At 42.4% G+C, this 21,656-nt stretch overlaps 1 protein-coding gene across 3 annotated transcripts in view; it reads right to left on the bottom strand.

The window, feature by feature from the left end:
- Positions 1-1,921: 1,921 nt before the first annotated feature.
- USP4 (ubiquitin specific peptidase 4) overlaps positions 1,922-21,656 on the bottom strand; it is a 37,724-nt gene continuing 17,989 nt past the window's right edge. For 2 of the 3 annotated variants that reach the window (XM_065686887.1, XM_065686888.1), the window contains 13 exons: positions 21,493-21,651; positions 20,916-21,140; positions 20,590-20,673; positions 20,031-20,125; positions 10,176-10,367; positions 9,539-9,627; positions 8,352-8,567; positions 8,188-8,258; positions 7,438-7,553; positions 6,590-6,739; positions 5,797-5,900; positions 4,574-4,662; positions 1,922-4,450 (listed from right to left, as the gene is read on the bottom strand). In XM_065686887.1, coding sequence (XP_065542959.1) covers positions 4,349-4,450; positions 4,574-4,662; positions 5,797-5,900; positions 6,590-6,739; positions 7,438-7,553; positions 8,188-8,258; positions 8,352-8,567; positions 9,539-9,627; positions 10,176-10,367; positions 20,031-20,125; positions 20,590-20,673; positions 20,916-21,140; positions 21,493-21,651 — 1,692 coding nt within the window. In that variant the 3' untranslated portion in view covers positions 1,922-4,348. Of the gene's footprint in view, positions 4,451-4,573; positions 4,663-5,796; positions 5,901-6,589; positions 6,740-7,437; positions 7,554-8,187; positions 8,259-8,351; positions 8,568-9,538; positions 9,628-10,175; positions 10,368-13,740; positions 13,856-20,030; positions 20,126-20,589; positions 20,674-20,915; positions 21,141-21,492; positions 21,652-21,656 lie in introns of those variants that run through there. The other variant, XM_065686889.1, reaches the window with a different exon arrangement.

Here is a 21,656-nt window from a genome sequence, read left to right as displayed (position 1 = left end):
CTGCAGTAACCTCACTTTGAGTCCCAGGACTAAGGATGTTGTATTTAAGCCAAAGGCTCTTGTTGTGGGTTCTAGCTGGGATTCTCTTCCTGGGAAATGTTAGAAATGTATGCTGAAGAAAATATCTTAACAAAGAAAAGCTTGCTTCAAGAACTTAAAACTTCATGAGACTGAAAAAGTCTCATGGGCACAAGTAGTGCCCATGGTTCTGGTTTTAACTGTTTAAACAATGACATAGCTATCATTTGCTTTTTGAACATCATCGTGTTAGCAATTCAAAACTGACCTGGTGACAAAGTAACACATTTCAACAGGATTCAGTTTCTGAAAGCAGTGGTTGGCCTTCCTCTCTGTACTCTCTTTCCTGTTGCAGTAATAACTGGTGTTTTAAGCTTTCTCAGAAGAAAACAAAAGCAAGAGGGAGATACCACTTGCTCACAGCAAAGCAAAGGGCAGCTCACCTTCCTCTCTTATCTGAGCCTGCACCCAGTGATGCAAAATCCCAGCTGTTTTCACCTGCCCTGCTCAATCTGCTAGTGAACACACTGGTGGTCACAGAGGCAACTTCTAGTCCCCTCTCTGCTGCTTTCAGTCCTGGGCAGAGCAGCTCCTGAGAGGTCTCTGGGCAGCAGAGAGACAGAGGTGGCATTTCTGTGCAGAGGCAGCAAATACATGGACTATTTCCCCATTAATTTAATCCCTCCCAAGTCCATTTACAGACACCTTCTATACAGAGCCCTCCTGCCTGCCAGGATATACACCCAGCAAGGATGCCTGGCTGTTCCCTGTTCAGTTATTTACTGTGTCAGGTGGGGAAAATAAACACCTCAGTTTAAGCCTCCTGCATCTTCTTGGGACTGTAGATAACAGAAAGCAACTGCTCCTGGCTTGTCCTTCTGCAGGAGCTCTTCAAATCTCTGCCCCAGGCAAAAGTCCTAACCTAGGGAAATTCTTTAACAGAAGCTCTTTCATACACTTTGGCTGTTATTTTCCCCAACCTCTATATTCTGAGCCCTTTATTGGGGGGTAAAACTGCACACCCTCTTCAAAGCAAGAGCTGACCCAGGACTGAGACACAGACTGTTTTCTGTTCTTACCAAATTCATCTCCCCTCTGAACAGGAGCCATAGCTCAGAGATCTTCTTTTCTGCCTCAAAGACCTCTCTTCTGAACGTTCATAATTGTTTCTCTGACAATACAGCTTGTGTTTCAGGTTATTTCTCTCTCCCTTTTGCAATGGGAATTTCATTTCACTTCATTCCCTCAGCAGTATTGCATAAGCTGTTCTGCACTGACACACAACACCCCAACGCCTTCAGTCTGAGAGATGCCACTTTCCTTCCCCTTTGTCCCATGATGGGTTTCATGCCATTCTGGGGAGGTCAGCATTCCATAGAAATGCTTACCATCTGCTGTTCTACATTACAGCTCTTCCAACTCTGAGGCTCCAACTATAATTAGGCGCCTATGTTGGTGGAGCTTTAATTGAGTTTGAACAATACATTGCATTAGCCTCAATTTATTGGTTCCAGGACAGTATCTCCTGGTACCCCTGGAGAAAATGGACAGAAGGAAGGCATGGCTTCCCCTAAGATGTGCAGAGGTAGAGGAATAACATGGAAGCTGCAGCCAAGGCTGCACAGTGCTACAGAAAGGCAAGGGGAGGCTTTGCTACAGCACCAGTTACCAAGTAACACAGCACCACAGGTGAGGAAGGCCAATCCTGAAGTGAACATGAACTTTAAGGTATACAGAGCAGGGCAGGCAACAGCTGCCTTTCTCTCAAATCCCTCCTGGCAGAGCAGGAGGGGTTAGTTTCACAGGACTTGCCCTCCCCCAGCCAGAAGAGCTCCTGCAGCACCAGGCACCTTCCAACCGTCTCAGATCATACAATGGAAGCTGAAAATACAACACAACCCAGTTTCAGTGCAAACCACTCTTTAATTTTCCTCTTTGTACAATAGAGCCAGCCACTTACAAAGTGCTAGTCTAAAAAACAGGTCTGGTATTACAGCACACACACACCAGCCAAAGCCCACCAGCTCAGGGGCAGAGAAAGTAAGAGCTAGGTCACTTTTTCTGCAGTACAACAGTCTGTTCAGCTTCTGGGCATCAAGGATTTATACCCACTGATGGGTTTGTTGGTGTCAGCACAGGTGGGGAGATGAGGATGAGAACAACAGCTATTTCAGACTAGATTTTCTTTTAAAAAGGTCTTTTACTCCCCTCCCTTTCGTCTCCTCCACATTTTGGAATGCCCATGTAATTTTCTTTCAGGGTTAAAATGAACAAAACCATGCTGATAAAGAGTAATTCAGTGCAGTGCTACAGCTTAAAAATTGCTTTTTGGAAGCTCCCCTCAGTAACATGTTAAAAAGCAAAAACAATCACAGAAATACAATATGAAGAGCTGTAAAAATCCCAAACCACCCCCAAACCTGAACAGCAGAAGCAATGAAGCAATTATGACCTCAAAATTTAAATTTCAATGCTTTAAAAGCAAAATTCCACAGAAGAGGATCACAACACTAGTGTGCCAGCTAAAGACAACCCTCCTCTCACCTTTCAGTGCCCCAGCCAGGGGCTGCTCAGTGCCCCCCAACCTTCCCATCACTTAGAGCGGAACACAGCAGTAGCTGACTGGGCTTTGCTCAGCTGCAGCACAGCAGAGGTGCAGGCACAAGCACAGAGCAACTTCCTATGAGGCTTGTCACCAAGAGCTGCAGAAAAGGGAGCTGAGCTGAAATACTGGGAGTTAAAATGGATGACTGCTGTTCCACTGACCATCAGAAGAGAATATCACTGTCAGCAAAGCAGCCACAGGGACTGTGCGCAGATGACTGAGTGGCACTAAGCATGCATTTTTGGGGAAAAAGCAGGGCAGTAGCCTGTCTTGGCCTTTTATTCTGTCAACACACTTGGCTCCAAAAGGAAACACCCTCCTGTTTGGTTCACCACCTTGAGCAAGATCTTTTCCTGAAAAACACAGACTAAAGCTCTAAATTCTTCCCATTTCTCACATTGAAGACCAGTTCTTCACTGAGGACTGACCTGATCTAGTGCTCACCAGAGATCCTCATTCAAGAGGAAAGCTGGACTTGTGTCCTACAAGTAACACAGATGGTAAAGGAGGACAGAGGGAAGAACATTTGGCAGTTGTACCGAAAGGCTGGAGTGGAACTACTGAACAGCTGAAGCAAAGGGAGACCTCAGACAGAACCATCACAGCTGCAGCCTCACAGAAGATGATGGGGTACAGGATCTAAAGGGCAGTGCTCAAGTGAAGAAAGGCTGAATGAGCAGTCAAAAAAGATCCAAAATTCACAAGAGAAAAGGCTGAAAACTCAAACAATTCATTGCACTGGGCTGTCATCCTCACAGGTGACAGCTCTGGGGACACACTGCAGAGCTTTGCTGGAGAAAAAGCTCCAAAAAGTCACATAAATGAGCAAAGGAGGGTAAGAACACTGCCACTGCACAAATCGCAGCAGAAGTGGTAGAGGCAGAAAGTGCTTACAGAGCAGCCTGGAAGCAAGGGGTGTAGGAGATGGATGAACAGAAGTTGCCCAACCGCAGAAAGATGACATTTTCTCTGCAGAAGAATGGGAGGCAGAGCAGCTGTGTCCTGTGTCACTGTGCAGATCAGCCTGCACACATACCATACTATAGGCAGGTACTATCTGCTTCCAGCAAAGTTTGCTACATTACAGGATTCAGTGTTCACACAAAAGAGGCAGTCAAAACTGCCTAGAAAAGCCTTAGATGTATCAGTGAAAGGTCACAAGAAAGAAACATTTGCTGCTTCGCAAAGTGACCAAGGTACAACGGCAGAGACCACAACTGACAGGCCAGATGTACAGAGATTTGAATTGAGCTTCCAGGCAGGGTGCAGCAAACTGCCCTGACACCAGCATGGCCCAGCACCAACACGAGAGCCAGCAGGAAACCCCCACACCGATTCACAGAATCATATCCCCTGTACTGCTCCCCATGCCTCCACGAGGCTCAGCTCTGAGCTGGCCTCCAGCTCAGGCTGTGCTCTCCCAGTCTCAGCTGCAACCCTCAGCTATAACCCCAGCTCAGCCCTGGCCCCTGCCTCTAGCCACACAGCTCAACCAGATTTTAAAAATAACTTTATTGAAGCTCCAATATATATTATTTTTGGCCTCTAAATACCCAAGTGTCAGCACCTGCTCTCCAGTGCTACCCTGCAACCCCCAGCACACAATCTCTCAGTGCTAGATTTTCTGTTTGACTCCTACAAGAAGGAAGAAAAAATTTCAGGTGCCTCAGGCATGGCTTTAGAAGAGCAACCGCTAATGTGGTGGCTGAGTGCTGGAGGTGACACTTAGTTGGTATCCATGCCGTCATACTCTTCTTGGGGAGGAGATGGGGCAGTATGTTCCTCACTGCTTCGGCGCTGATAAAACAGCACATACGCAGCTTTTGTCTACCAAACAAAGAAGAAAACCACCTGAAACAATCCACACAGCCTGGCTGGAAACATAATGCCCAAAGCAGGAAATTACACTTTGAGCACAAACACAAGACTGGCCTCAGGCCAAATACTCACCACTATTTGGTCTTCTGAAGCCATCGATACACTGCTGTCATCAAAATAGTACCATTTGTCATTCACTTTGTTCTTTGCATAGGCAGTGTCTGTCAGGAGAAGAAACTGCACCTCAGTGCTCCGGTGAGGACTGGCAGATAATACCGCGCCAGCTGCGCTGCTCAAGACTCAAACTGTGTGCATGGGAGGTCAGGAGCCAGCCTTGACATTAACTACCTCAAACCTAGCTCATCAACATACACATCTTTTAGAAAATGTTAGCCGGTCTGTCAAATCTAGAATCATGTTCCACATGCCAGACTGATCCCTGATAGCTGACATACAGGGCAAAGAAACTACAGTGTTTTGTTCATCCTCTTTGAGCCAGAGCTTTCCCAAGCAGTTTAAGACTGCATTTTCACATTTTTCAGATGAAAGAGTTTTCCATTGATGATGGATCTGATCTAGTGCTTGTAAGATTCCTGATTCAAGAAGGAAGCTGGATTAAAGTCCTACAAAGTGTCTTCCAACAAAGACTTCAGTGACTGATTTCCAATTTCAAACCACATCCCTCTTCAGCTAATGGCTATTCTACAGTGGCATACCCTTAAGTTGAGCACATTAACTGCCAAATGAATAGGGTTCATCATCCTCTCATAGTAAACTACTTCATGACAAGCATACCCTCTGCTCTGTCTTCCTGGCCTATGCACAATTCCTGCTCACCAGACCTTGTCTCTCCACTACTGAGGAACCTGGCAAGCTCCTGCTTGGCTGCAGGCAACCTCTGCTCTGTGACACTGCACCCACACTGGACAAGCAGCCGCCCTCTAGCATGTTTAAGAGCAAGAGGCTAAGTCTTGGAGCTAAACTGACAGGTTGCACTGAAGACTCTCCCCAGCACTCACCAATCAAGCTCCCTTCCACTATTTCACATTTGGCATTGAAAAAATCTTGACTCCACTCATATACCAGGGAACACCACCACACACTCTAATGATTACTATAACCAAGGTCCCACAGGCATCACAGTCAGGTCTTGTACAGCTGCAGACTACACAAACTGGCTAGCTGCTCTGCAAATCCTAGTGGGAAGGACACAACCTCCAAATACAGAACACAGGTAAGTTTTGCCTAAGACACCATCGGTGAGGGCTCCTGCAGGTCTCCAATGCACAGAGCTCTCCCATGACCCCTCTTGCCTGCATTTCCTGTGTGCAAAGAACACAGAAGCAGTTACTCACAGTGGCCCACTCCCATGGCTCCATAGTGATTGGAAACTGCAATGAGGTCGTAGACATACGAGCCTGCTCTTGGGTCACAGACAAACTCGGACATGTTTAAACCCCTGAAACAAAGCCCAAAAGTATCAATACACCAGTAACCAGTGCCTTCTAAAAAGTGATGCATGACACCTGTGAAGCTCTACAAGCCAAGCCGCATGGGTAGATAAGGGCTGCACTCTGCTGGTCTACAGCCAGATATTATTAGTGTAAAGACAAAGTGCATTAGCCCTCCCACACAGGGCAGGTCCTGATAAACGCATCAAGTGCTGCTTAAAGATTCAGAGGGAGGTGCTGAATAAAATACAGTTCAGAGTGTCTCTGTGTCAGCATGTAAAGTGAGGCAGGAGTAGTAAGGAATACACTTCATCCTGCAGCAGGATGCTGTCAAGCAGCAGCAGAGGAATGAGGAAGGCTTTCATCTTGTATTTGTGCAATCCTCAGTACAAGTGCAGCTCTGCCCAACAAATCTGCTCTCTAAAAGTTATTTTGGTTCAGCAGAATCACATGGTTTTAACCTAATTTCAGATGAAACAGCACCTGCTAGCAAGTACTGTCCTTTGAGATGTGCATAACTGATTAGGTTAACAAAAAGCAAAAAAACAACCAACTCAACTCATGCCTGCTGTACTGCAGTTGAAACCCAGAACACAGACCTGTTCCAGTTACAGCTTTAATAACAAGCCTGCCCCACCAGTAACACTGGGAGATTTCTCTTGACCAGGCTCTTCCTAGCTTGAAGGAAGAATCCTACCTGATAGGGAATTCCACAACAGTGTCAAGTTTATCTCTCCAGTATCTGCTGTATGAGAAACGTTTTAAATGCACTACCAAAATCCTGGGCAAAGACCACAAATCAAACTTCTTTGTGGCCTGTTGATGTTTCTTACAGTTAGGGCAGTACCTGTGGAAGGAGTAACAAACAAGGAAATGAAAAGCTTCTGGCTTCCCATTAAGAAATGCCTCAACAGCACAGTAGTCTTTTGCAAATTAAAGTATAGCTTAGAAGTCCCACTGCTAATTGTTATCTCCTGACCCAGCTCAAACAGGTAACAGTTGCAAATACACCTATAGCATGCAATTGGAAATTAATAATAAACTAACACCTACTGCAAGTTATTTTCTTACACAGCTAGCAAGCAACATCCAAAGATCTCCTGCACACACAGTAATCACACTTTGGTCACTTGGGAACTGCAGATCAGGACTGGTTCAAGCTAGGAATAAATAATGCGGTATTAAGCCTTAAGGTAGCCACATGCTTTGACCCTTTATTATCCTGACTGCTTCCTCTGACACAGTCTGGAAGACATATGCTGGGGAATTAAAAACTGCTTGATCTTTGGAAGCTACATGCCCACTGCTAGACTTGTTTTTTTGGTTTTCTTTACAGTAAAGGCAGAAAGCAAATGCTTTTCACTAACCCGTATCTGCAGCCTTTACACTAATCCATATCTGCAGCCTATCAAGTTAGTGACTCAACAGAACGGACAGACTTCTCACAGGTGAATACAAAAGGACAGACCTGGGAAATTATCAGATTCCCATGGCAAATAAGGTAGCATTTTATAATAAACCTGGCAGGCAGACAGAAGCTCTTACCATGGGTCATGTTCACCAAGTGTTTCCATAGTAGTGAAGAGCTCTATGCAGTCTCTGAGGGCTACCACAGCTTTCTTCTTCTGTGGCTGTAACATACTTCCATGTTTTTCAAATGCCTAGTGAAAGAGATGAATGCTTTATTCAGTTCCACGTAGTCTTTAATCCTTGACATCACAGAAAGGAACATACTTCACCGTGCTGCCTAATTTCTGTCTGTCCGCCCCCTTTCTCCCCCAACCATCTTGAGCTGCCAAACACTCATTCTTGTGCTACAAACAGTCCATAAGAATGATAGTGTTTCCTTACTTCAAAGTTGGTGGATTTGGGGGTTGGTTCAGGGGTTTGTTGGGGGTTTCTTTGGCCAAAGAGTAGCAAGAAATTATTGTTACAAAACACAATCAACAGAACTCTGGCAGAAAGAACACTGAGCTTTCTGTTAGGCTTTGTGAACGCAGCTTCAGGTTTCTTTAGAGTTTTGGGGGTTTGGTTGGTTTGGTTCATTGAGTGTACTATGAACTAGACTATTTCACTTTGAAATTAAAACATCTACTTTTCAGAACACACTGGAAACAGATGAGCAGTTACAGAACTATGTATCTTGCCACTGAAAGACTTAAAGCAAACATCTCTCATGCTGGTGACTCCAATTTTTATTAAGGGAGCTACACCTACATGTCATCATTTATTGTCATCTTTCAAGTACCATGCACATTCACATACAGATTGCTCATGAAGAGCGCATACTACAACCTGTGCCTCCTGTTCATCAAAAAGTAGCCTCCGTGTATCAGAATCCCAGTCAATAGCAAGTGCAGAAAAAGCTACAAGAAACACAAAAACAAAACACCAAAACATTTATTGCAAAGGAACAAAGAGAAGGGAAAAAATAAAAAATATAGCAAGACAGTAATTACCATTCAGTTTTAAGATTTTCCCTTCTACGATAGAGTTTATCTCAGAGGTCCCAGAGGAATTCACAAGGCTAAAAGTAAAATGCTGCTTCTTGCAAGGCTGCAGGTCTCTTGCTGACTCGACCTGCATACAACCCTCAGAGTGGCAGGGATCAGCTTCTGCCAGCTTGTCCTTGCCTTCCTCTCCGCCATCCTGATGCTCCATCTCTTCAATGTCACCTGTCAAAATTTAGAACAAGCACAGCATTCAAGAGCTTCAGTGAAAGTTTAGACTGACACCTCACATGAACAGCTGTTCACATAAGCCTGTTACAACACAGGCTGATTACTCAGAAAGAAATTAAAAAACAAACAAAAAAAATCAGTGCTTGCCAACCACATTTGAAGTTGTTTTTTTTCCTTTAGCAGATGTCAGGTAATGTGTTGGACTTTACATCCTAGTATCAGACATGATGGACAATGCTCAGTTCACATTAGGTTAACAATCACACCTTCTGAGAGCACACCCTAATAAAACATCCCAAGAGAGAATCAGCAAGGTTGCAGTCAGGTGTCTTTACAGAAGGGAATGTGTAAATCTCCAGGAAAGTTATTTCCATTTTTGAGGAAAAATGGGCAGATTCTTTTTCCCTGTTTAAAATTTCCATTTAACTTGTTCCAGTTGTTCCTCACAGTAGCACAAGTGAATCATTTCAAAAAGGAAAATGAAACATGCATTTGCAATCAGCATTAAAAGCCTTCTTTTCAGCATCTAACCTAGGAACGAGACCTTGTGTTTCTCGGGCCATGAACACAAAACACCACTTCCACTCTCTCCAGAATTTGTCTTTGACTTAACAGGCTAATTTTCATCAAGCCAAAGGGCATTATTAGGAAAGGAGTTGCTTCTGGAGGGAGGCACCTGAACACCTAAATAGGAAAGCAAGGACTTCCCTCATGTTGGTTAAGATGAATGTACACCACACCTTGCTCTCTTGCTGCTGCTTATGCACATCTGATCTCACTTAGAAGGAAAATGGTCTACAAGAATTCTCACCATATCATGCAGTCATCCTATACAATAGTGTGGTTTAATCATTGTGAAAGAACAATCTGCTAGAACTCAAGTCAAATACACACAGTACAACCCAAATGCTCATAAAAAGTTGCAAGTGCTGAAAAGCTTCCAGCCAATATTGCAAGGACTTTACCTTCAACCACACCATTTGAGCCACTGCAGGTTCCTTTGTCTGTGCAGGGGGTAGAATATTCTTCTGCCAAAGGGAGTTTCACATAGCGGCTAAACAAAGAGGGAATATGTCTATCACAATCGTACCACAGCTGTTCATCAGAACAACAGCACCCCTTCTCTATCATCTGCTGCCCAATCCCCCTCAGCAAATCAACCCAACCCATACAGCACTATTTACAGATCAAGAGCTCTCAGAATGAGTCCAACAAGAACAATCCAGTAAGTCACTGTTCTCAACTGCTTGCTCCAAATTTTACTGGCAGTAGATGGAAAAGGCAAAAATAAGTTATGGTGGTCCATCTGAGAACTCTGAAAACGTGGTTCAAGCTTTCGCTTGCAATGCTAAGCAGACAGATTCCCTTGTGACTGTCAACACCACTATCTTCCAGTCTGCTATTACAGAGCCCCAGAAACAGGACACTGAAACATCCCTGGCGCCTCCTGACACTAATACCATGCAAATCCTGGTTTATATGCAACATAAATCAAGGGAAATTCTTCCCATTACCAAGGATGCAGTAATCCTGTTACAGTGTAGCTGAACAAGCAACCACTAGAACTCTGAATAGTATTCAAAAGGTAGAGACATGACTTACCTGATCTGCTCCAAAACCACACCGTACAGGTGATCCACAGTGAGCTTATGTTTCGGCACAGATATTAATAGTGGCTGACCAAAGAGCACAGTCCCTGAAGTACTGCTGGATTGCCTCATTGTCTTCTCTCGGAAGTAAACAGAGAGAGTAACATACTCTGAGCTGTCCTCACTTGGCTTGCAAACTTCATACCTGTTTGAAAGACAGGTATTTCCTCAGGTTATTTTCACTGCCAAGAAGCACAGCAGGGAGAATCAATATGAACTCCATCTAACAAGTCTCTCCGCTAGGTCATCCTGAGAAGGACAAAAAGGGTAGTACTCTGTCTTCATGGTACAGAGACGTTTCCTGAACATTTTCCACAGCTCAGAATGGCACAGGACGCAAAGCTGCTACCAACTCAACTGCCACCTTCCCTCTGTCTTTATCCCTTATTCACACCTCTGCTGCTACTCACTTCAAGACATTACCCTGACAACCACATGTTGCTTCAACCAGATCCCACCATGAGTGAAGAATACTAAATGCACTTTGAAATCCCTCAGACAATGTTTGCTCCCTCCGGAGAAAGAAACCCTCTTGACACCCTGGGTCTTGCATTCTCCCAGCCTCTCGTACAGTTGATGGCCTGAGCTCGTATCACTGAGCAACCAACCCTTCAGAAAACTAAGTTTAGAAACTTCTGCTTCACAGAAAAATGCAAGGACAGTAAACACACACACATAAAACAAACCAACATTCTGGAAGAAAACAAACAGCTCTGGAGAACAGTGAGGAGACTGAGACAGCCTGTGCTACTGGGCAAAACAGCAAATGATGTCAGGATCAAAAGAAGCCACGTGGTCCAATACTATCACAATGTTCACTTTGGGGCTATTCATTACAAAAGATTCATTTTCAGGAATGCCAAGTCACACTCTTCTTTAATTTGGTAAGTCACCAAGTCACCTTTAATTTGGTAAGTCAGACTTATCTTAGAAACTGAAAGAAAAAGGAAGATTTCATGAAAGACGTCACTATGCACAATGATCAAGACCACAATCACGTATCTGAACGTACCAACTCATAACAGCTCTCTTACATTAAAGAAGCCATTTCCCTTCTCTCAAGAGCCAGGAAACATTTTAATTCCCTTGTTCAAAATGCCCTTCTAGAGGAGGTAGAAGAACAAATTTCGGAGTTGTAGTTCCACTCCATCCTACTTAAACACAAAGGAATCCCAGCTTGGAGCTTGTACTGAGTCAGTAGAGTACATGAAGAAAAATAACCTTCCAGAGAGTCACAACCCACAAAGAACAGAGATCAGTCAGCATAAGACAGTCCATCATAAATGGCTGTTGATGTCTTCTAGGCTGTTAGTGCTGTTCAACTGGACACTAGCAATGGATACAGCCCACATTTAATAGTTTCCTGAGAAAAAGCACCACAAAGACATGAATTATTTTACCTAGCACTATTTAAACAACAAATGACTGTACTTGGGTGCCACAATATCACCTACAGTGAACCCCAGGTCCTAATGACACTGCTATAAAACAGATCAGTACACAGCAAGCACATGTTCCCTGACATTCTTGTGACTGCCTCTCACACACCCTACACTGCAATCCCCAAGCAGTAATCAATACAGCCCTCATCTATACTCCACCCTCGTGCACCTAGATGAAGCCCTGTCCTTGTGATGGAACAGATGGGACAGAAAGGAAAAGCTGAGTATTACCCATAGGCAGGTGTAACCCGTCACAAGCAGCCAGCATACTACACACTCTCCAAAACACTCTGCAAAAGAGCATCTCACACTTCTCACTAATATGTAACAAATTTGGTCACTCAAGTGCCCTTCTACCCACTCCACCTCAGAACAGCTTTTACATACTAGTACTAAGAGGCAGACGTATCAGAATCAGGATCTGTCATTTTCTGAATCTCTTGAGCAACAGTCATCTCTAAAAAAAAAAAAAATAAACCTAAGATACTTTATCTATAGTTTAAGGAGGGATACAGATCTAATAATGGGAATTAATAGATAACGGGTTCAAAATGGATAACGCACTGTAATTCTGTATCTTATAACTTAATGGAAATAATAGAACATAAAAATGATGCTACGTCAGACTACATAACATGGTTTTTGATGTCAGTCATTGGCTCAGCTGCCACCACACAGCTGGATACTGACTCCTTGTCTTTATCATTCATGACAACTCTGAAAAGACTCTGAAAACTGCTAAGCAATAGGGCAAGACTTGACCAGGCTTACTGAAGATTATGAAGGCCTGAAGATCTGTGGTTATAATAAAGAAAGGAGGCAGTGAGCAGTGAAGTACGTAACTTCCATTCCCTTACAAACTAAAGTTAAGCAAGTGCACAGGAGCACGAAAGCTACAGAAAGACAAGGCAGAGCTACACGAAAATTACAGGCACTGAAAGCAAAAAATGCTCTGAGCTGAACACCAGGCTATTATGTATGTTGCATACTACTGAAACATACCCCCCAAGTGCTGCTGTTTATGATAAATTTCTCCACTTGGAAAACACTATGTGGACAAGTCAGTCTGTAGCAGCAACTAAAAAAGTAGTACGTTTTGCAAGAGAACAGAGAAGTGCAGAAAATGCCACTGTAGAAGCTGACACACAGATCCATCTGAACAGGATTACCACTGCACACCAACGCAGAGATGCTGCTGTGAAGTTACAATAGGTTCAGAAGCTGACAACAAGAATGAACAGAGGACTTGAAGAAAAAAAACAGGTGAAAATGCTGCATGTATTTCTCATCTTTTCTAGGTAATGGAAATATTACTAATCTCTTTCTTTTACGACGCCAGAACACATACAACTAGTAAACTAGGAGGTAAGAAACTGCAAATGTAACTTCTTCAGATAACGGGTTGTTTGCCCCATAAAATTCAGTCATAGGATTTTGCCAGTCTTACACAGAAGCAAGGTAAAAAAGGATGAGGGAATTCAACCAGCAAGGTTTTTAAAAATCTTATAAAATACAAGCTCATTTTGGAAAGGACACAAACCCCTTATTTCAAACAAGAAAACACCAATTTCAGCAAGCGAGAACAAACTTCCTATAGCAGTCTGCAACAAGCTTTCACCCCTCTAAAACATTCCATACAAAACTACTGGACTAGCTGGTTTGCTGACTTAATTAAGTCCAGTAATTGTTGTAGCCTCAGTCACATTAACCAACCTGACATTTCTGCAGCCAGTCATGGTTTCTCAAGACCACGAACTCATCTAAAGAATATACAGCATGTTGTAAGAGAAGGCAGAAAGCATGGTATATATGGCAAACTAAATGTCTTGTTCAACTACGCACTCTTTTCTAGGTTAAAGGTGACCTGCAAATCAATTTGTGAAACTTTATCAACACAAGCAATACATATTATATGCCCCATTAGCCAGGCTAAGAGAACAAGGGTATCTAGTTTACCCATCCAAACATTTTTCTTCTTAGGCCTTCAGAACTAAGAAGAAATACAGGGAGTGATACCCCTGAAGAGGGGCTGTGGAGTTCATTCTTGAGTGGTGCTTACCTGACCCCTTGTAGGCCGGCTCCGAGCTCCAGCAGGATCCCTGGGTGATGTGACATCACCAGCATGGTGAATGGGAGGGTGTTACATTGGAGCGGGAGCCGGAGGTCCTAGTGGGGCTGGGCTTCCCAGAACCTAAGAGAAAGAAACAGTAAGCGTTTCGGTTATGTGCTGAATGCTGTTCTCTGATTAGCCTGGAGAATGAGAGCATTCAGCACAAACACTGAGCTAATGGCATCAAATTGATTTGCAGACCACCTTTATGGAAGTGACTTCCTGACCATTTGCCACAGATCTACCTGTCCTTTCCTGGGAACAACATGCCTTGAGAGGAACATTTACAACGCTGTGAGAAGCGGGCTAGTCCCACTGTTCTTTGGCTGCCCTGCCCCTACACATAGTGCCAGTGATCTTGCTTCAAGTTTTATATCAAACACCTTTGCTGCTACAAGCATCATGCCTCTTACCTGATGCTAAATATTAACACATCTTTTATTAGGACCACACTAAATTTCCAAGCCTGTCATAATGAAAAACGGGTGAATCCAAAGCCTCATGAAAGTACAGGCTTGGAGAATTCTAGCCCCAAATTCTCCTTGCCTTCACATGACCTAGAGAAGAAAATGTATAGTTTTGTCCTTCTCTGTAAAAGGAGTCGGGTTCATTTTGGGATACATCTGAGTTGAAGTCACTTAAGAAGCCCAGTAACATTCACATTTCTTCTTTCTGAAATTTTACTATCAGAGAGCACAAAAGGCTAGGTAATATACCACGAGAACTGATAAGCCAGAAACTGAGCAGCTGGAAGGGAAAATATATCTTAGCCATGGCAGGGCAGACATCCCCTTCTTCCCCCCAGATTACTCTGTAGTCAATATATGTTCCAAATGGAGTCTGATTCTCACCCCACCTCCCCAAGAATCAGCACCTCCCACCACTTGGGACATAACAATTCACAATGTATGTCTCATGAGGTCCAAGGCGCCTTGCAAAAATTATAGGAGGCTAAACATGTCTTCCCTCATATCCTTATGGTGAAAACCAGACCAAAAATACAGCTTTTCCAGCCACTGAAATCACCTAAAAAAAGGTGCAATGTTCTATACAACCCACATGTTGCATGTTTCACAAATATTTATCTGTAGTACACTGTAACTACAATACCTGTGCCTGCAGATCATGTCCTCTGTCAAGCAAATAAAAGAAAAACAATAGAGCACATTTCAACTATGCTACTCCTACTGCAACCTGCTGTGTGAGTTCCTGCTCAGTGACATTTATAACTGAAGCAGTATTCCGCTCAGTAATCAAGCAATACAAAGCCATAAATCAAAAGCTGAGACTTAACAGACATTGGTGTCAAAAGCAAGACAACAATACAAAAGTACTTTTTTTTTTTTTCCCCGAATCACATCCCTGCCGGGGCACAGATCTTCTACAGAATTAGATTCTTCCTTGAATTTTGAATTGAGACGCATGTTATTGGCTGGCTAGTGTGCAAAACTCCAAAATCAGAAATCTATCAAACCAATGAGGAGAGGATACTGTTGTCATACGGAGGCCCAGCTCTGGCTATAGCTTTCAACAAAAAGAGAAATACTGCAAGAGACTGACCACTTACATTTAAATTTTTCAGTCCTGAGACAACTTAAGGCGATGCCAATAAACATACAGGAAGCGAAACCTGCCAGTTTAAGCTACTTCAAGACCCTAAAACTTCAGAACCATTGAAGCAACTAATTTCTGTTACAGAAGACAGTCACCTAGTTGATCACAGTTGGAAGATCTACTGGACTTCATGTAAAGGCCTATTTAGACTGGGACAAAGAGAGCAAGGAACAATGGAACAATTTGACAGCAGCTGTTCACAAAACCAGAGCCTGGAGGCCTTGTAGCTCCCTCCATCACCACACACTCATTCTTTGCATTTTCAGACTAGCAAACAACTACAGATCATTACTAACACAACCTTGTTTTGCTTCCAAGAGGAAGGGAAGAGAACTTTTCAGGTGAAGAAATTTTTACACCATTATTTAAAACACTAGCAGGTGGCATGGAAGGGTGCTGGCTTCAGTTTATCACAGCTTCTCCTAAAATTCTCTCAAGTGTGGCTGTCAAAAAGGAACACATAAAAAGACCTGTGAGCAAACCCAAATGACAAGACTAGCCAGCAAAATCTCTCAGGAAAACACCTCAAAATCAATAGGACCTACTGACAAGACTGCAATTTTAAGTTAAGTTTGGGGAATGTATATATAGGCAACCTATTTCTGAATATACTGGACTAATTTAATTCTATTTTTAACTGCTTACGTCTTTGCACTTCATTTTCTATCCAGTAAAAGAAACTTTGTGTCCAACTTCAATTACTTAAAATAAGTAGTGACATTTACATATTAGTCTGCCAACAGGGAAGTCTTGCCACTAGACATTACTGGAAAAAAAAGAACAGACGGTCAGTACATAAAACGGATGGAATCAATAAAACATGAATTAGGGAAGAGTTCAAGTACATGAGACAGTGAATATCATGCTAATTTAAGTACAAGAGATGTTTTGATTCTAGAAAACTCCCCATTTAAATACAAACTATCAACTAATGGTCCCCACTCATATCCCAGGTTGCTTATCAACTTTAAATACATCTAGTTAACATTCAGTACCCAAGAACACACCCTGCAAAAAGTACAACTACCAGAGATCCCTCTCCAGTTTGATACCCTCTACTCAGCTTTGCTGCACTGTGAGCACAGGATCCTGAAACGACGCCATTTTCCTAATGGATTTGTAACATAAGCAATGCTATTAAAAACATTGTCTTTTCAGTAACCTCTGTTCTCCTAGTAGAGAAGCTGATAGGGTCAAGTCTCACTACACAAGGCAATAAAGTGATTCAAACAAATCTTAGGAAAACTTATACTTTCAAAAGATGGTACAGAAGTAGCTCCCAAAGGGTTCCTTGCTTATAAATCAATTGCATTACTTTGTCAGCCCAACTTACTGCTTTAGAAAGTTTCCTTAAGCATTTATTTTGTGGCAATATCCAGTATAAATGAAGTGCAAATAAACTTTTGACAAGTTAGCATGATTTATTAAGTCTTTGGTTATTTATTTCAATTGTGAATTTTGGGTGAAAATATGGGTCACTGTAAAACATTACAGTTATGCTTTTGAATAAAAAGCAGCTGTTCCCCTTCATTAATCAATATAAAGACAGTTGTCTTTCAGGAACAGAAGAGATACTCTGTGTAACTAGTGATAAACCCCCCAGCTGTGTCACCAGCCAGCACAAAAGGATCTTGTCCAAACTGAACATTTTGTGGCCTATAGAGGCACATAGAGCCACCCTTCAAGTCATAAGAAACAAGTCTTTTCCTGACACTTCTCTAAAGAATTGGCCTTATATTAAAGCCAAAAGAACAAAATGCTTTTTAGTGGACACAAGTCTTTGTAGTTTACTTGGGAAAATAAAATGCTTCTCAACTAGACATTATTTCAGTCACGGATTTTTAGTTTCAAGTGGAAGCAAGTTTGTTCTTTAAAGCAGGAAAATTCAGAAAAAAATATTTTTTTTTTAATAAACAGCAAGATATTTGGCTGCAATCTAAGAACGTAAATTGTTTGGGTATCAGAAACTCCTGAAGTTGCCAGCAGCATCAATCTGAACATTCAACCACCATACACCTCACACAGCACCTTCAGGAAAGCAGCAAGCCGTGATCTGACTGCTGATAACTTCTCCCAGAAACGTTAACAGCTTGAGGAGCACTTGAGAAGCTCCACTCTTGAGCCATTTCCACCAGGACAGCCATGTGCAAAGCAACACTGGACTCCATGCCAGAAAATGAAACCGTTATTGGAACACTGCCCTGTATCGTGACCCAAGTTATCTTCCAGTTCCAGTTACATCAACCAGCTAAGGTGCAGGAATGAATGCAGAATGTTACTCAACCATCTTAGACCAAGATTTAGAAAGCCTGAAAAAACTTAGAGAAGCCAGTTTCAGCTTAAGAGCTTCAATTCACAGAGACCTCCAAGGACTCCTCAGACCATGGGCTAAATAAAAACCAAAAACATTTCCTGCAAAGAAAAGTTAAAATCAAAATAATAATTTTAAGAAAGATACTATGAAAACATAACGCATGTAGTAACAAAAAAAACCCCTTCAGCATACCCCTAATGTCATCAGTTTGCAAGAGCCCAGTGAACCTAGTCTCAAACTCAACCAACGTCCTTTCAGTGAAAATTGTCAAAGTTTCTTAGCTCCACTACAGTCTCATAGCCTGCTCACCCCAGGCTCTGTAAGTACATAACAGCAAAAGTGTAAAAATCCCTAAAGAATCAAACCTGCAGTTCAGAAATACCAAAATGAAGACCCACCCTGACCAATCCCACCTTGTACTGATCTTAACACAAAACTGATATACTGTCAATCCCTCCTGTCACACTCACTTCAGCAGATAAGAGACCTTACATAGAACATGTAACTTAAGAACCTTCACACTACTATTACCATTTCTTGCATGACTGAATTAAATCTTAGTACACCTATGAGCAGACTTGATATAACCAGATAAAGTAAGCAGATTGTCAGCAATAAAAGTAATATGCATTTGCCTTTAAATAGCGAGTTATACTCTTTATGAACAAGCATTTCCCTGTTGTGCTTGAGACAAGACCCCCTTTCAATAAAAGAATGCTGTTTTTTAAACCGCAGGTTAGAATATTACTTTATCTTTTTTCTGGCAGCGTCACCTATTAAAGGGAGTCCCTATGAGCAGATTTCTCCTAATTCTTGCCCTGGTGCCTGGTTGCTTGCTCTTGCCCCACAGTGCTGAAAACATCTTAGAGGGTGTACATGGAAAAACACTATTACCAAAATTTCCTCATGCTACTGCCTCTCTTGCTTGGAGGGTTATTTTTAACCCAGGTCAGTTCACTGTGACACTGTTACTCACAGCATCACCTCATTTACGGTTGTGCCAGCACATAAAAGGAAATGATGACTGCAGAGGAAAATACATATGGAAGTGCTGTTCAGCCAGTGCTCCCCACCCCCTAACCCAGAGCAGACCTGATTCAGACATAGGTGTTTTCTGTGGAGGGATATGCAACATTTTATGCCTGTAGGCAAGTGGAGGAGTTTTGTAATTACCATTGTAATATCACACTTCTTGATTTTTTTACATTTTACTAGCTTTGGAGGTAGACTTACAATCTAACACTTCACAATACCCTCACAAAACAGATTTCACAGAAGCCAAAGGTCTTTCCATGGCATCCTAACATGCCACACCTTTAGCTGCAGCTGAAGAAAGCAACATTACAAGAACTTGCTGAAAAACTCAGATACTACACCTCAGGAACAAGGTGACAACAGACAGCATGACAGAATAGCACCAAGCAGTATGTTGCATCACCCTACTCAGGCTCTGGCACAGTGTGTACCTTTCACTATCAGTGCAGGACTTTACACTGACACAATTTTATGGAAGCAACATCCTTGCACTGGATTATTCTCACATGAAGAGGACTGGACTTGTGATGAAGGGCTGGATTTGACCTTAAGTCCTAGGTTCAGGTGTCAGCCTCAAAGGCTGTTTTGCACTTCACGTGCAATGTTTCTCATTTTCCAGCTCCAACAGAGAAACATGACTTTTTGCCTTCCTCGCCAGATTTCACAGGTGACTGGAGACATATCATCCCATCCACCACACTTATATAAAACATCAACCACAACCTAACGCTCAGCTTTGCTGAAATTCCTCAAAAGCTATAGTTAAGACACAAAAAGCGTAAGCATCAGTCAAGAGTCTACCAAGAACCTCCAGTCATGGTTAGCTGAGTGCTATAACTACTATGACGGTTTTTGGAAAAGCAGAGTACAACAGCTTAAACTTCACACTATGCTAGTAACAGCTCCAAGGCTTTTGGCCCACCTGGTGCATAAGAACAGCAAGTCTGAGTTTGCCTAATAATGCCAGTGAAAAAGTAACTAAGTCAGACATCCAGATCACCATCTCAGAAAAAAGCTTGGAGAAAGTTCCAAGCTGCAGAACACAGAGCAAACACAAACTTCATTGTTACCCAGGGTCATGACTTCCTTTGCATTAGGAAAACACTGAACACCAGACATGCCAATCTGCTGCTAGAAGTGCTGCATTACTGCTAGATCATGTAAAAGGTCTACAGGAAGGGTTATGCTTGAGAGGGAAAAGGTAAAAAAAGGAGTAATCAGGGTTTATATACTGAAACCAAAAAAATGTTTTGTAGCACTCTTCACATCATGGCTTCTTCTCACTTTACTCACACAAAGATGTCGTCTTTTGGCATGATATGATTTAAACCTTCATCCATTTGGAAGATTTTGTGGAACCGATGATTATACACGTCTGTCACCACCATCTAGAACAGCAAGTGATATTTGCAAAGAAATTATAATAAAAGTTTATGTAAGTTAACGCAAACTAACTTTAAATTCAAATAACATTTTATTCCTATTCCTTATCAGGATTTTCAGCATGACATCAGCACTGTTTTCTATAACAGCACCCAGCAGCTAATCAGCTGTATTTGTTAAAACAGATCAGAATAACAAAGCAAATAAACTGGGTCCACAGAGGTACCAAGGAGATGCAATTCCAACAGCTTTCTGCCCCTTCTCTTAGACCTCTGTACTGCAATGCATGTATCAGAGTAAGCAGATTGTTTCATGCATCTTTTTTATTTTACAATCAAAGAAAAGCATTCAAACTTGTCAGGGTTTCATCACTATTCCATTAAGTTCAGCTTACCACTCATCTAAAAGCTAAGCCACCAAAATGCTTCAAGAACAAAAAAGAAAAATTACTCTCTGCATTTACCCTTACATTTTCTGCAGGAACATCAGAGAGTCTGGAAAGCGATTCACACAGATCTGAGATGGCCCCCATCATCGGCACCACAACCCGGTACTAGAAACAAAGACAATATCATGCTTATACCAGGCAAAGTAAACCTAGTCTCACGAACTGAAATTTTATAAAGCCACTTGATTTCACATGTTCAGTTCCCAGGTTTTGAATAAAAAAAAAAAAAACAACCCATCCTACTTCACCCAAAGGTGGACAACAGAGTCCTCTATGTCACTTGCAAAGTGTCAACTTTAAAACCTAAGAGAAAGACTACTTATATTTTTGTCTTCAACATGCCTCACCTGGACAGGCCTACGCTGTGGGTCTGCATATACCAAGGTGACTTCCATGAGACGATCTCTCCTCAAGGGCAATGGAAGGGTTAAATAACAGAAGGGATCAAAAGTCACAGAAACTTTAGAGCATTTGGGACAAACAAGAGTAGATTTGAAAAGACCATGAAAAATATCCACAATGATTGAATCATTCCTCAGCCTATGATTCTCCCAGGCCTCTTTTGCCACTGCCTATAAAAAAGAAAAAAATATACATTAAAAGCTATTTCTCACAAACACAGTGATCAAAGAAAACTCAGACCATTGATACTGATATCAATATTGCACCATAAGCACATCTTCCTGCACAAGAGTACAAAAACACATTCTGCTGTAAGGCTGAACAACGGTAATGTGCTATGAGGTGTCATGAAGAGTGAGCCAGGCCATAAAACATGACAGGGTTCTCCCCTCCCAGGCAGACTGCTTTGCAAGGACAATGCTTGCATGGCCGATGAGCTGGAAGGCCAGGAAGTGTCACAAACCACAATTAAACTCCCTGGGAAGCACTACCTGCCCTACCCTTAAGGAAAGGGTACCATACCGAATCAGGTCTGCCATTGGCATCCTTCAGCTCCAAGTAGGGCTTCTTCTTCACTCTGTTCAAATCCTCATGCAATCCGTCTAGAAGAAAAGCCAAGAGCTCCTGGGAATCTTGCTGCTGGTATCCCGAAAACTGAGGGGCAAATCTGCCAACCTGCATCTGAA

This window comes from Lathamus discolor, chromosome 7 (genome assembly GCF_037157495.1).
Source record: "Lathamus discolor isolate bLatDis1 chromosome 7, bLatDis1.hap1, whole genome shotgun sequence".
Classification (NCBI taxonomy): domain Eukaryota; kingdom Metazoa; phylum Chordata; class Aves; order Psittaciformes; family Psittacidae; genus Lathamus; species Lathamus discolor.
The sequence above is the reverse complement of the archived record's forward strand: the minus strand, read 5'-3'. Positions and strand labels throughout refer to the sequence as shown.